The sequence below is a fragment of the Seriola lalandi genome, unplaced genomic scaffold (genome assembly GCF_002814215.2).
Source record: "Seriola lalandi dorsalis isolate HSWRI2012SDOR001 ecotype SW California unplaced genomic scaffold, Sedor1 jcf7180002054524, whole genome shotgun sequence".
Lineage (NCBI taxonomy): Eukaryota > Metazoa > Chordata > Actinopteri > Carangiformes > Carangidae > Seriola > Seriola lalandi.
In genome coordinates, this window is record NW_019525077.1 from 2,216,957 (window position 1) to 2,230,510 (window position 13,554).

The following is a 13,554-nucleotide window of genomic DNA, read 5'->3' on the forward strand; positions in this document are numbered from 1 at the left end:
TAGTCATCCTTTAACAACACCCCCACCCCACCTCGCCTTTTCTTTCCCTCTACTGTTGTTTCTTCTGATGCAGCGAGGCAAAAGGCTGCAGGAACAATGGAGTTAACACACGCCTCGTTTCCCCTCCCAGCACTCTGCTTCCCATATGGTAATCCTCTGTGTGTGTGTGTGTGTGTGTGTGTGAGTGCTGCATGTTCAGGCAGCTATATAACAACACAAAACAACTCCAGAGTAAACAAAGGAGCTCAGAAGAAATATAAAACTGTAACCGTTAAAACCCTGAGATCACTTCACTCCCCACAAGATGGTTTTTTTCCCCATGACAATCAGGAGACGGAATGAATGAAACTCTGACGGCGGCGTCAACAACATGTGACGGTGTGAGTCAGAACGTGTCTTGCTTAGGAAGCAGCTCCATCACACTCACAAAGACACCAGTGTGTGTGTGTGTGTGTGTGTGTGTAAGGACAGGTGTTGGCTGTGTTAGTGGCTCTGTTGGGATACACACACACACACACACACACACTGCTCAGAACAGGAGTATGTGTGACTGTAAAGATTAGAGATCTGAGTCCTGGTGGATGTTAAACTCATATTTCGGAGGCCTGTTTCACCAAATTTCCAATTAGAGTTTGTTTCCTCTCACACATTTTATTTTTTACAAATTTCACCTATCACAATGGACGCCACACTTGTGACCCATGCAGGGGCATCCCAGAGCCCCCCTGTGCCCGCTGAGTGTTTCTAGACAAATATCTAAAAAAAAAAAAAAAAAAAAGGCAATTAAGAAAATTTCCTTTTCATGATTTGTGTGAACTAACCCTTTAATCACATCACTAATAAACTGTGTGACCCGGGTGGTTCCCTGGAGACGAGGCTGGCGGAGAAGCTTTGCCTGTGGCGCTCTCTCTCTCTCTCACTCTCAGGGGAGAAAGACAGAGGACAGCTGGCACTCCCAATATCCTCCACTCTCCCGTACCCTCTCATCATCCTCATCCTCCCTCCTCCCTCGTGTGCTCACACCGTCCCCCGGTCAGTGCTGACCATCTGCCTGGATGGGGATGTTCTGCATCCTATTCCAGCTGCCCCCCCCTCACAACCCCTTCCTCCCCCCTCAGGCCTGCAAGAATGACCACAGCCCCTCTCCTCTAAACACTCGAGGTGACACGGGTCATTTATCAAACACACATGTGGCACATCTGGCGGCCACTGCGCAGTTCCACTTTTCTGTGAGATCTAAGGAAGTAGACTACCCATGATCCTCTGCAACATCCGTACAAGTGTATATATGTTAATGCAAATGCAAAGCAGTCAAACGTCAGCAGCAGAAAGCTTGGAGAAGCGTTTCTCCTCTCCTGACCATTTTTCTATCGGGACAATTATCCGCATGAGCTGCTGCTCCCGCCGAGTGTCACTGATATCATTAGGCTGGAGTAAATTGCGTAAGTTGGAAATGAACTGAGACGAAGTCATGAGAGGTTAGGGCCACTGCTACAGGGCAGGGGAGATTACATCGCTGCACGAAATTCCCACTGAACAACAAATTGCATTTACTACGCTGATCGGATTTACTGATGACTGTAAGAAACAGCCGTCTTCGCAGGAAATGTTGATGGGAGGGAACAAGTGCAGAGTCCAAACGACACTGATGAAGTACAAATCATTTCATGGCTGTTGAATGTTGTCTTAAAACATTTGCTTATAACTCAGTGACTGGTGATGATACAGTGCAGTGAGAAGAACCACATCAGGGTTACCAGTGCTCCTCCTGTCCTGGCTTTATACGAAAAGAGAGTAAAATCAAACCAGACTCACAGATGATGGCCATGAGGGAGTTGAAGTTGCCGATGTTGAAGCATTCACGCGCCACGTCGATGAAGAACTCAATGACTCGAGCTCGGTGCTTCTTCTTCACAGGCTGTTAACAAAATGGAGAACATTTAAAAAAAACTGCATTATGTCTGAGCGCAGGTTGTTTTTACTACAAACTGTGCAGTAATTATCAGGAAAGATGGCAAAAAGTATTAAAGTTTGCTTCTACTTTATATATTATATATCACTTTTCCTGTTTTTATATCCCTGTAAACTCAATATCCTTCAGTTTTTTTTCTGCCTTGGACTTTGGACATTTTTCACCATTTTCTCTCATTCATAAACTAAACAACAACCGACAGATTTACACTGATGTAAAATAATCAGCAGCTGCAGCCCCGTCATCACTTTCCCTCCGTGAGCGAGCTCATTACTCACCATGCAGATTTCTGTAGCCACCAGATAACTGAGTCTGTTGAACCATTCAACATAAGCTTCCAGGTTGCTGGCCTTCTTGTGATCACTGAAGCAACTCTGCAAAAAAAAAACAAACGAGAACAGACTTTTAATTAACATTTAAGCTAATTGCAAAGCAGAAATTGTGCTGAAGTGGAAAAATAAATCATATATCAATAAAAGTTTTTGCTTCTTCTTCTTTTTTTTTCTTCCTTCTTTCAGTTGATGCATCACTGAGCATAAAAATAAACTCCTGGGTGAGCGGACCTGAGCAGCCAATCACACTCGACTTCACTCTCTTCTATAAGCACAATAGTGGCCAATGTTATTCACATTATGCATGCTGGTCCTTTGTGAGGACTCCTCTTGATCTAATTCCACACATTCCTTTGGCCTTACGCCATTTGCCCCCGTGTAGTGTTTCGCATTTTAACACGCACACACACACACACACACACACACACACACACACACACACACACACACACACACTCACACACACACACACACGCACAGAGTTACTCCCGTCTTTTCCAAGTGGCTCGTTGGGGGTACGAGGCAGGCTCGTCCGAGGCACAAAGGCAGCCTTAACCCCCCCCCATCACCTGGCTTCCAAAAAAGGGGCTGTTGCCTAGCAGCCGAACGCCAGACAAGAGAACCCACTGCCAGACACACACACACCCCTTCCCAAAACAAACCCTTGGCAGCAGTGGTTGCTAGGAGATGGGGTGCATGCATGCCCGTCTAATCTCGACACCGGGATGGTTTGAGGAAATTGTCGGTGAGAGTGTGTATTTCTGAATATGTGTGTGTGTGTGTGTGTGTGTGTGTGTGTGTGTGTATGTGTGTGTGTGTGTGTGAGGATATCTGGTCTGCTGCTACAGTCTGGAAATCACCTGCCCTCCCTTTGACCTGTGCGGCGGCCCAGTCTCGGTGTTGTGTAAACTGAACATCAGTCTGGAGGAGAAACTAGGCCGGACTCACGTCTAACCCACCCCAGACACAGACTTGCCAGAATCAGGTCCACACTCACACACACACACACAAAGATTTCAGCCAAAAAAAAAAAGGTTTGGAGTTGCGTAACCACTGTATATGTTTTCTTATCTGCTGATGTATTCTTAGAAAAGCATGCAGACGTTACCTTATCGTTGTCCAGAGGGTCTTTTTGGACAAAGGCCTGGACGAATTCTTCAGGTCCGATGTAACTGAGTCTCTCCTGAAAAGGCAAAAAAGGAAAAATAATTCAACAAATCCATCTGTGGTTTGCATGTCCTTAAAAACCAGGTCATTAAAACAGTTTGTTTTCTTCTCTGACCGGCTGACATGTAACGGATATACAGATGTGGTGAAACGCCACCGTTTCAAATCAATGCTGTGTCAGGACAGACGTGGGAGGGGCCGCGGTGTTCGCTTCACCTCGGCCGCCGCACTGATTTTTAATCCATCATACTTGTCAGCCGTCCAATCTCTCACATGTTCTCCTCTCAGGATCGATTGGGTCTTATTTTCTTTGTGCGAGTCATTGGCAGGATTTCTGATTGTTCTTTGGAGGATGAAATTTTCCGTCTTAATTTGCTTTGACGTGTCACAACAGATGATTGATGCGATGTAATGACTTAAACCGATTTTCAAGATGAGACGGACGAACTTTAACCTTCTGGGATTGAGAGAGTTCTCACCAGTTCTATGTGCGTGAGCTGCTGGGCGACGGTGAAGGGGTCGTTACAGATGGACAGCATGTCTCTCTGGATAGCTGCCTGGGGCTTCGCCTTGAGCGCTGTGAGTCGGTCGGCCGCTGTTGCGTTGATCTTGACAAGCGCCTCCTCATACTGGCTGAGCACCGTCAACCTCCTGATCAGGCCCTGGCTCATCTGGCCCACCGCCTTCCTGTAAACCTGAAGGGATGAACAGGAAAGGGAAGAAGAGGATTAGTTGGGGACCCAGCACAGTTCCTTGAGGAACACCTTGAGAACGGGTCAATAATATTTGGATATGGAACATTTAGGAACCCTTGAGTTGTTACCATGAGCTTAGGCTTTGTTTCCTGTTCTCCAGCTCTGTACTGGCTTGACACACGATTGCAACACTTGCCGTTAGAGACGGTTACATAACTTTTCAATTATGTTTGGTTATTAATAGCACAGGGAGGAGACACAAGAACAGATAACAAGAACAAGAGATCTCAGTCTGATGTAATTTTGATCAAATCTCCATTAGCATGCATGCAGCCACTTTTGTTTACCTCAGCTGTAGGCATTTTAGGTTAATCCCTCACCACTGTTCTGTGGCAGAGAGTAATAACAACCCCGGTGGAATTTACAACGCACACGTTGACAACATGTCAGCAGAACTGACTGTAAACTGATGCCAGCTCGCAGCCCCAAACCACAGAACGCCAGAGCTGCAAATGTGACGACTCCAGTGTTTGTTTTGCAGGAAAGCATCCTCTCGGTCAAGCACCAAGAGGAGGGTTATTTACAATGTTACGCAAGCGTCTTCCTGCCGGGACTCATTAAGGCCCCTCAGCTCAACGGGGGCAGAGGAGACGGCCTCTCGGCTCCCCGGCCTCAGGGGTTGAGGGGTCGTCCTGTTTTGAACTTTCCCCTGACTCAAAACAGGCCATGATTAGCTGACTGTCCCCTCACTGACACAGTTAGGCACTGAAGTTGCATGAGAGGGCGTACAGAGGAGGACATGTGAGTTTGATTTAGTGTACATGAAGAAGACTGTGTTATTGTGAGTGTGGAGGATCCTGTTCATGGACTCTTTCCACACCACCGCTGTGATCTGCCCAAAAGAAATCAGTGACGAGGTTTCTTTTCTCACCACCACATCCCTCCTCCCTCAACTTTTCTGCCAACTCAGCCTCCAGAATCTGGATTCTACAAACAAGAGTCCGGTTCAAAAGGGTGAGAAGAAACACGGCGAGCTTTATAATGGACGTGGAGGCCCGGTGCCGAGACAGCAATCACACGTGTGATGAGCGGCGAGTTCTCGGTTCTTGGGGGAAAAAAAATTAGCGGACTCTCATCGCTCAGCTGGAAGCAGCCAGGGCGGGACCTTTTCTGAAATTCACTTCCCAGCCCGGGCGTAACTGATGCATCTGTCTGCGGGGTGATGTGGCTGGATAGGCTCTGTGGATTTTGCAGTTTTGGCGAAGGATGATTTGCAGGACTCAAGGACAGAGAGAGGAAAATGAGGTTGTAGAGAGAATTGAGGTTTCATCTTGTAAAACAAGTTGAGAGGGACCAATAACCAGAGAGAAAATCATATATTCAGATGAAAAAGAAAAACTGGTGATCCTTTTAAAGGCTGCAACTAATTACATTTTTCATTCTTGATTAGTTTTTCCAATAAATCAATTAATGAAACGTCAGTTGTTCTGCTAAAAAGTCCTGAACCCAAAAATATTCAATTTTAAAAACAGAGAAACACTGAAATTTGACATATTTGAGACGCAAGAAACAACAAATGTTTGTATTTGGGACGGTGAAAGCATCACATCCATCCCTCAGATTGTGTGACAGACTTTACTATTAACGGTTTAATCCAAAAAAAGTAGAGGGATTAAAAGATGAAATACCTTCACTCAGGCACTGTACTATCAGTGTAAACACTGTACACACTCAGCTAATGCTTGACCACGCTGCTGCACAGTTGGACAACAGTGAGAACCGCCACCAGTGAAAATCGCTCCAGTTGCCACTTCAAAGTCAACCATCTGCCGTAGCTTCTGTCCCCACTACAAACAGAGGACAGGCCGGGGTTGGATAAATATAGCCACAGATCTTGGAGACAACAGCATGCCTGACATTTCCAAACAGAGGGAGCCACATTTGCTCCTCACAAACCATTGGCGTTACGAATGAAAAGGGGTCGGGTGGGGGGGCTAGCAGGGGCACGCTGTTCCCTAACGCCATCGACCCTGGCAGTGATCCTGAGGTGGCAGACGGCTGCTCAGTACAAGTCGCTATGACTGAGCGCGTGGTCTGTTCGTGCCATCGAATCACTAGAGGTGCTGTTTTTCTTGGCCAAGTGGCGTCATTTCCTGCGGAGCACCACCTGACCCACCAAAAGGCCGGACTGTTTTTAGCAGGTTAGACGAGCAGCACTAACGAACAGGTAGTAAGTTGCATTTTCATCTACAAGCACGTCCATATTGCCAAAGTCACGATGGGGACAAAAATAACCTCCCTACCACCTGATGATGATGCAACACATCAGGTCAAGTCTTCATGCAGACTGTTTATAGTCAAGTCTTTAGAGAGTCAACTCCCAAGTCCCAAGTCCTTGTTTTCATTAGCTAAGTCCCAGAAGAGTCCAAGTCTCTACTGTCAACTCTGGATCTCACTGATTTAAAGCTTAACAGAGGAATCTGCTTGAGTGCAATGAACATTTGGGCTTTACCTCACTGCAACAACAGCTTTTATAATATTTTCTGTTTTAAAAAGGTCCCATATAGTATGTGTTGTTTGATTATAAAGCAGGTCTAGGTTCTATATTAAGGCTCAGAGCCTTCTCTCCTCTGATTGGCTCACAGACCTGTTGTTACTAGAGCTCCAGAGAGACGCCTGAGAGAGGAGATGTAAAACTACATTCAGATGGTTTTTGGTTCTTAAAATCACAAATATATCTTCTTATGGATCAACACAGGTGAAGAGGAAAATATGGAGTTGTTTCAAATTCTCGGTCTTTATTGTTCCAGTGCTCTCTTCTGTCATGAAGCACTCACACACAGTTAGGATATCAGCTCCACTTGGACCAACTGATGTGCAGATATTGGACTGTAAAACACACAGTGCAGGGGACACCTGTCACAAAGAGTCACTGTTTCATGCACCATTTGGATTAAAAAAACAGTAATGTGTGTCCAAACATCTGGCTTATATCAAGTGTACCGGGCATCCAAACTGGATATATAATGTGGGGTCTGTTAAATCAACCTAACTTATCATAATAAAGCAAAAAAAAAACAAAAAAAACACAGTGGTGCAAAATAAAAACTGCACATTTTGAGGGATGGAAGGAACCGTGCACCACCAAATGAGGTCAGATCAAGATCACAGTGCTTGTTTTCTTCTCCGCTGTTGCTTCCCTATATATCCAACCACATCCATAATGACAGTGTTACTACGCAGATCAAGGTCCTGGAATGTTTTGAGTGTGGTCTGGACGCGACTTTGACCAGATGTTCAGGACATCTATTTTGGACTCGAACCCTTTTCTCAGAGTGCTGTGGTCGACGCTGTGAAGAATCAGCATCTGACTCTAAACTGCAGATTTTTGCTCCTGGTTTTTTGGGCATTTAGGCTTTTTTTTTTTCTTTCTTTTTGTTTGTTTTCAAAACAGGATTCGGAGAATGTGTGAGAAACATGAATACAAATCAGTTCTGATCTGATCAAACTCACTGATGTCAGTGACCTGTTTTCCTTAAAACCTCAACAGCTGAATTTGTTCTAAGAAACGCCCCTTGGCATTTGCACTACCCACAGCGTGGAATCATGTTTTACTATCACGGGTTATCATCTACGATAACATGAATAAACAATATTACAACTTCACTTCCTCAGCATTTGGCTTGTGGCAGTTTTTTTGAACCCGAGGCACCGCAGCCTCCATGAGAACCTTTCATTTATAAAAAAGGCCGTTCTTGGGTCACGCTGTGCTAATCATGAGCACACACCGCCGGTGGCTTACATGATATCGCGGCACATCCACGGGGCGTTTGAGTACTGTACGATGTTTCTTGATCACCACAGTACAAACATCAACATGTAACTGAAAGGGCTTTTTCTATTCATGCCATTTGTCAAACGCAGGGTCAAACAAGGCAGCCTTGCTTAGTTAACCTTTCCCCCACAAATTATTAACAAACTTTCATGATCTTGAGGGAATCTCATGATATTTAGCGTTCGATGAGTCCGACAGCACAGGAGCTGCAGCAGTCAAACAGGGCAGGTTATTAAAAAAAGAAGAAAAAAAAAGAATTTGAAAGCGAAAGTTAAAATGATTACACATTCTGCCTGTTAGGTAAACTTTCTGGTTCAACTGTCACCTATTGCAGTTTGCTCTTGCATTTGGATTTTCCACGCAAGGATCTGAAGCAACTTTCCGGGTGCAGTCATTTTCCCCCTCAAATAAGACGGTTAAATAATAATCAAATAGGAGACAAATTAAAGGATAAATGAATAATAAACTGCTGAAGATGCTTTCTAATGACTCCAATACAACTTCATTCGGAGTGATGATGTCACATTACTCATTTGTACATGTAAAAAATTTTTTTTATTTGGATGCACTTTAAAAATAATGCACGTCTTATCTTATTTTGTTGACTGTACAGAGCGTGACATCGCCTCATGGGCAAGTACCAGTACATCTTGTGCTAAATGCTTTTCTGTTTCCTCACTTTCAACCATGACAATATCTTGTTGATTTGATGCCAACTGCAGCCGATCTGCTTTAAAAAAAAAAAAAAAAAAAAAGAAAGATCACAAGATGTTTGTTTGACCATCAGAACCTAACAACAGTGTCCATGTGAACGTGTGGTGGTGGTGGGGTGGGGGGTGGGGGGTTGAGAGCAGATACTGGGAGCTGCAAATGTGTCATAGTGACATGCGAACGGATTGATTTCTAGATTTAATCAGGATCAATAGTCGTGCTTGTACTATTGATGAGTCATGTGAAAGCTACGATAAAACAGTGGGGGGCCGGGTCGTGTTTTTCTGGTGTTGAGCGGTGAAGGGTGGATGTCCTCCCATCAGGACAGATGGATGTTTGTGTCCTCCATCACTGTCTGGTCCTAACAAGCCCCTGCTGGCTTATCGTTAACACCGAACTCCACCCATCCCCCAAAATAAATACACCCACTTAACTTGGACATGCAACTCATTCCCAACAAAACACATGTGAAAACATTGGACATGCACGGATTCATGATGACTAACCAAATTATTTGTCTAGACTGAAGAAAACTGAAGTGGGGTGGTTACCGCTGGGAAAGAACAGTTGATATAAAAGGTCACGCTAACACGGTTGGAAGAAGAAAAGATAAAAGCTGGGGTTTGTTTCATTTGTTTTTTACCCCTTTAACTTTCCCTTTAATGTCTTTAACCACAAATACCAGGCTAAATGCTACATGCTACACAAAAATACCAAAGAGAATGTGCAGTTAAAGGGAATTGTTTGACATTTTCTTGGGAGAGTTAGCAGATAAGATGGATTAGCTTAGTTTAGCATATCCTGTGAGGCAGTGGCTCAACAGCTAGCAGCTAGCTGGCCTGGCATTTATCAAGATTCCTCACATTAAATTAACAAGTTAATATGTTAGCTTTAGCAGCGCTAATAGGCCGATTTTTTTTTCTCCTGCTATGCTAATCGCTATCGATATAAAGTTTCTTGTCTACGCTGATTTTCAACATTTTTAGCTATTCTTTTGAAGTACACACAAGTATTTTCTAAGCTAAGTCACTATTAGCTCAGCTTATGTTAGCATTTCCTTTCACAGCATTGATAGCATGAGTCACCTCTTGTCAAAACAACTTTTCTATATCTAAATCTCAAACAGTGGAGGGTCTGAATGTGCACCAAAGATAACAGAGGGTGCAGGACAAAAACAGTCCTACCCCACTATAAAAGTCTACTGTCCAAACAGCGCACTAGAGGCTAATGACACGCTAAGCCAGCGACATTCAGCTCTGCAGCAGTGGAACAATCCGAAATGCTGCCTAGGAGGGAGCACCCCCAGAGATGACACAAAAAAGCCACCTAGAACTGTGAACAATAGGGCTTTTCTCTCAGCGCAGCCAGCCTCAAAACCAGCTTTGTTGCCAGAGACACCCACCTCCACCACCCTCCGCTGCTATCTGCAAAAATCTGCCTGTGCCTGTAGCTTTTGCTGCACGTGCATGTCTGGAAAAAACAACACTCCACCGTGTGTGATCACACCTAAACTAAACAGCAGACAGACACTTTCCTGTTAATTAACTACTTCAGGTATGAATAACTGCAGCGTACTGACCTCGTCTCCACTAGCCAGCCGGTGGGTCAGCTCCTTCAGGCTGCGCATCATCCTCTCGTCCCTGAAGTCATACGGAAAGGTTTCCGTCCACTCCGTCAGGAGCTGGAGGATCTTGGGAGCAATCTTCCTGACTCTCATCTGCAAATGAAGGATAAACATAAGTAGGGAGAACCAAACGTAGGATGCGTGGCTGAGATGAGAGTCCTGTTGGATCCAATGACTGAATTTGAAATAGCTAAGAAGGGAATTTGTTGTGATACCTTGTCAGCCTGGGGATCGCTGAGCCGCTGCTGCTCCATGCACATCTGGCACACCTTGGACATGAGTTCATATGGGTGGATGAAGAGGCGAGAGCTGAGCAGGAAGGTGAAGATGTATGTCCTCTGTAGAGAGAAAAGACCGTAAGTTTAACTGTAAAGGCAAAAATGAAGATGAGAGTTTGAAAATAGGCTTTAAAACTCACAACTAAATATATGAATAACAACTTTTAATCCCTGATGTGTGGAATGAAAATGAGATGAAAGAAACTTCAACAAAAACGTTTAAAAACAAACCAAATACTCACATCTGGATAATAATCTACAGTTGGGACCAGGTGGTGAATGAGGGCCTCCAGGGACCCGGACACCAGGTTGTTGTCATGGTAATAGAGGCCGGGGTAGCCTTCCTCCTTGGTCTGGTACAGGTTCTTGTTGTAGCTGCCTGTGTTCAGCTGCCCCGTGAATGGCGGTGTCTGAGGCATGTTGTCCTACGAGAGAAAAAAGGACAAACACAGGAACAGTCAGTCAGGACGCCACGAACTTCTCCTCCGATAGATATTTCACCGCAGACGCTGATGCAGGATGTAGCCGAACAAATCCAAAATAGCTCCGAGACACAAACACAGACGGCAAAGGTTTGTTTGGGAAAATGGTTTGGATGCAGTCGACTCCCTTCCTCCTCTGGATCCCCCGCTGTCTATCTTAAGGTTTCAGAGTTTGGGTTTAGTTTAATTGGACGTGTAGGAGCTGAAATGAAAACTGTGGCTCAGTTTTATGAGTCATCTGCAAGGAAACAAGAATAGACGGCTTACAGACGCTTTGTTGAGCTTTACAGGAAGCTGAACCCTTTACCCATGGTAGCATTAGTGCTTTACGCCACACCGCCAACGCTTAGCTGTGCAGGTTAATGTGCATCATCCACAGTCCAGTAACTGCAGCCGCAGCAACCTTTAAGAGTTGGTTATGAATTCTCAGCAAACAAGACGAAGACGGATGAGGATTTAAGCTTTAGTGGGAAAGTTCATCCATTCAGACTCCGTCTCCTGACTCACAAAGAGCTGCGGTTATAAAGGGACTTCTGTGTTTGTGTTTCAACATAAAAGTGAAAGTACATCAACAACATGTAAGAGCTTGTGAGATTCTCTGTTCCAAGCTGTTGCCCTGCAGGACATCATGACACTGAACGCCTGTTTCCTTCCACTGCTGCCGCGTGCATGCGTGTGTGTGTGTGTGTGTTTCAAAGAGGCAGAACAAATCACGATGCACGGTAGAACATGACGAGTGGAGGAGCACGCGTATGATCCTGTGCTGCGGTGCGGGCGAGCACTGATCAAAACGTTGCCATAGAAACTTGTATAACTAATCCCAGACTGACCCAGAGGTGCAAAAACAATCTCTGTCGGTAAATTCTCTGAGCAGATAACTGGTCCTCACAAACGTAGAACAACACCCGCACACACACTTTCCTCTGCCAGTCCTCCTGACCTCTGAACCTGGCACTCTGGCTTTGTCCCCTGCCAGGCAGACTTATGGTTAGGGAAACACAAAGGGCCTTTTCACACCGGGGGGGTGAGGGTGGGGGTCAGTGCAGGTTGCAACAACCCCACCCCCTCCACACACACACACACACACACACACACACACACACACACACACAGACACACACATCTCCACCTCCTTGACAATATGCTGATCCGTGGCTGCCTGCCGAGTCAGGAAGCCTTTAAGGCTGATGCAATGCAGCGCCGCCAGGGACGGATACGGGGGATGCCAGGAGGTGTAAACTGCACCTGGCACCAACAGTTCAAATAAATTTAGGGTTTCATTGTCCCGTGGGGGTGAGAAAGAAGACGTCAGCTGCTCAGACCATGAGTGGAAATGTAGAGATATCATTTAGTTGGCCCCTTTAAAAGTCGCATTAAGGCTATGGTTACCTTTTGCAGCGTCAAAAGACTTGATATAGATACCAAAACAAATCCTGAGTATTCATAAGTTCACATAAAAGGCTCCGCCCACACGAGACAAAAACCACTTTCACACGGCTGCCGCGCCATAATGCACACGTGCACACGCCGTCCATCGCTATTATTCAGCGAGACAACCATGGCCATTTCCATGAGAAAAGGGCGAGCGCGAGGAGTCAGAGCGCAGAGGCCCTGGCATCTGCTGCACCATGTGGCTTCCCCCGCACGGAGGCAGAGACAGGGAGATCACGAGTCTGATGGAGGAAGATAAAGGGGGGGGGGGGGGGGGGGTGTACACTGATACAAGTCAACTGCATCTTTGTTTACTCCGCTGAGGGTTTTCAGATGAACTTTAAGAGCTCAGACTCATTTAACAGCATCCCAGTACAACCACAGATGTCTGCTGTGCGCTGAACACACCACCGAGGTTCAGATGAGCGGCGCACATCAACAGCAGCAGGTGATCGAGCGCCAAGAACGAGACTGCTTCACTTTCCCCAGCTGGGATCTAGAACCTCCCTGATCCCACGCTTTCTTTCCTGATCAGTAATCGGGAGGGGTGCGGTGGGGTCTGGTTGGGTGGGGGTGGATGATATAGTAATACCCGCCTCTTCATTTTCAGTCAACAGGTGGGTTCCAGCTCCTCCAGTATTAACTATCATCCAGATGTGACTTATCGACTTTAAATAAAGTTTCTGAGTATTTCCTGAGGTGGGGTATCAGAGTTATATTCGCCAGTTTACACACACACACCTGTAAGTGAAACTACTGAGCCTCAGATCGCACAGCACACACCGCTGACAGAGCTGCGTTTCTGTTGCAGCGAGCGGTGCTGAAGCTTCGGTATCATGACATCATCACTCTCCCTCTCTGATGTCTCTGAAAACAATGTGGAGGTGGGACTTTGAAGATAAAAGCTGCGTCTAATACATAAAAAAAAGTCTGTAGTCTCCTCTATCAGAGCAGCACTTCTGCCGAGCAGCCTGTGGAGGTCAGTGCCGAGTGTTTCACGTCTCATATAAAGTTGTTTTATTGATGC

General features: G+C 45.6%; 1 protein-coding gene across 2 annotated transcripts in view; it reads right to left on the reverse strand.

Moving 5' to 3' along the window:
* rasgef1ba (RasGEF domain family, member 1Ba) overlaps positions 1-13,554 on the reverse strand; it is a 115,365-nt gene that overhangs the window by 12,038 nt on the left and 89,773 nt on the right. For both annotated transcript variants that reach the window (XM_023414368.2, XM_023414369.2), the window contains 7 exons: positions 10,857-11,039; positions 10,552-10,674; positions 10,292-10,429; positions 3,951-4,166; positions 3,413-3,487; positions 2,251-2,346; positions 1,816-1,918 (listed from right to left, as the gene is read on the reverse strand). In XM_023414368.2, the coding sequence (XP_023270136.1) occupies positions 1,816-1,918; positions 2,251-2,346; positions 3,413-3,487; positions 3,951-4,166; positions 10,292-10,429; positions 10,552-10,674; positions 10,857-11,039 (934 nt within the window). The remainder of the gene's footprint in view (positions 1-1,815; positions 1,919-2,250; positions 2,347-3,412; positions 3,488-3,950; positions 4,167-10,291; positions 10,430-10,551; positions 10,675-10,856; positions 11,040-13,554) is intronic.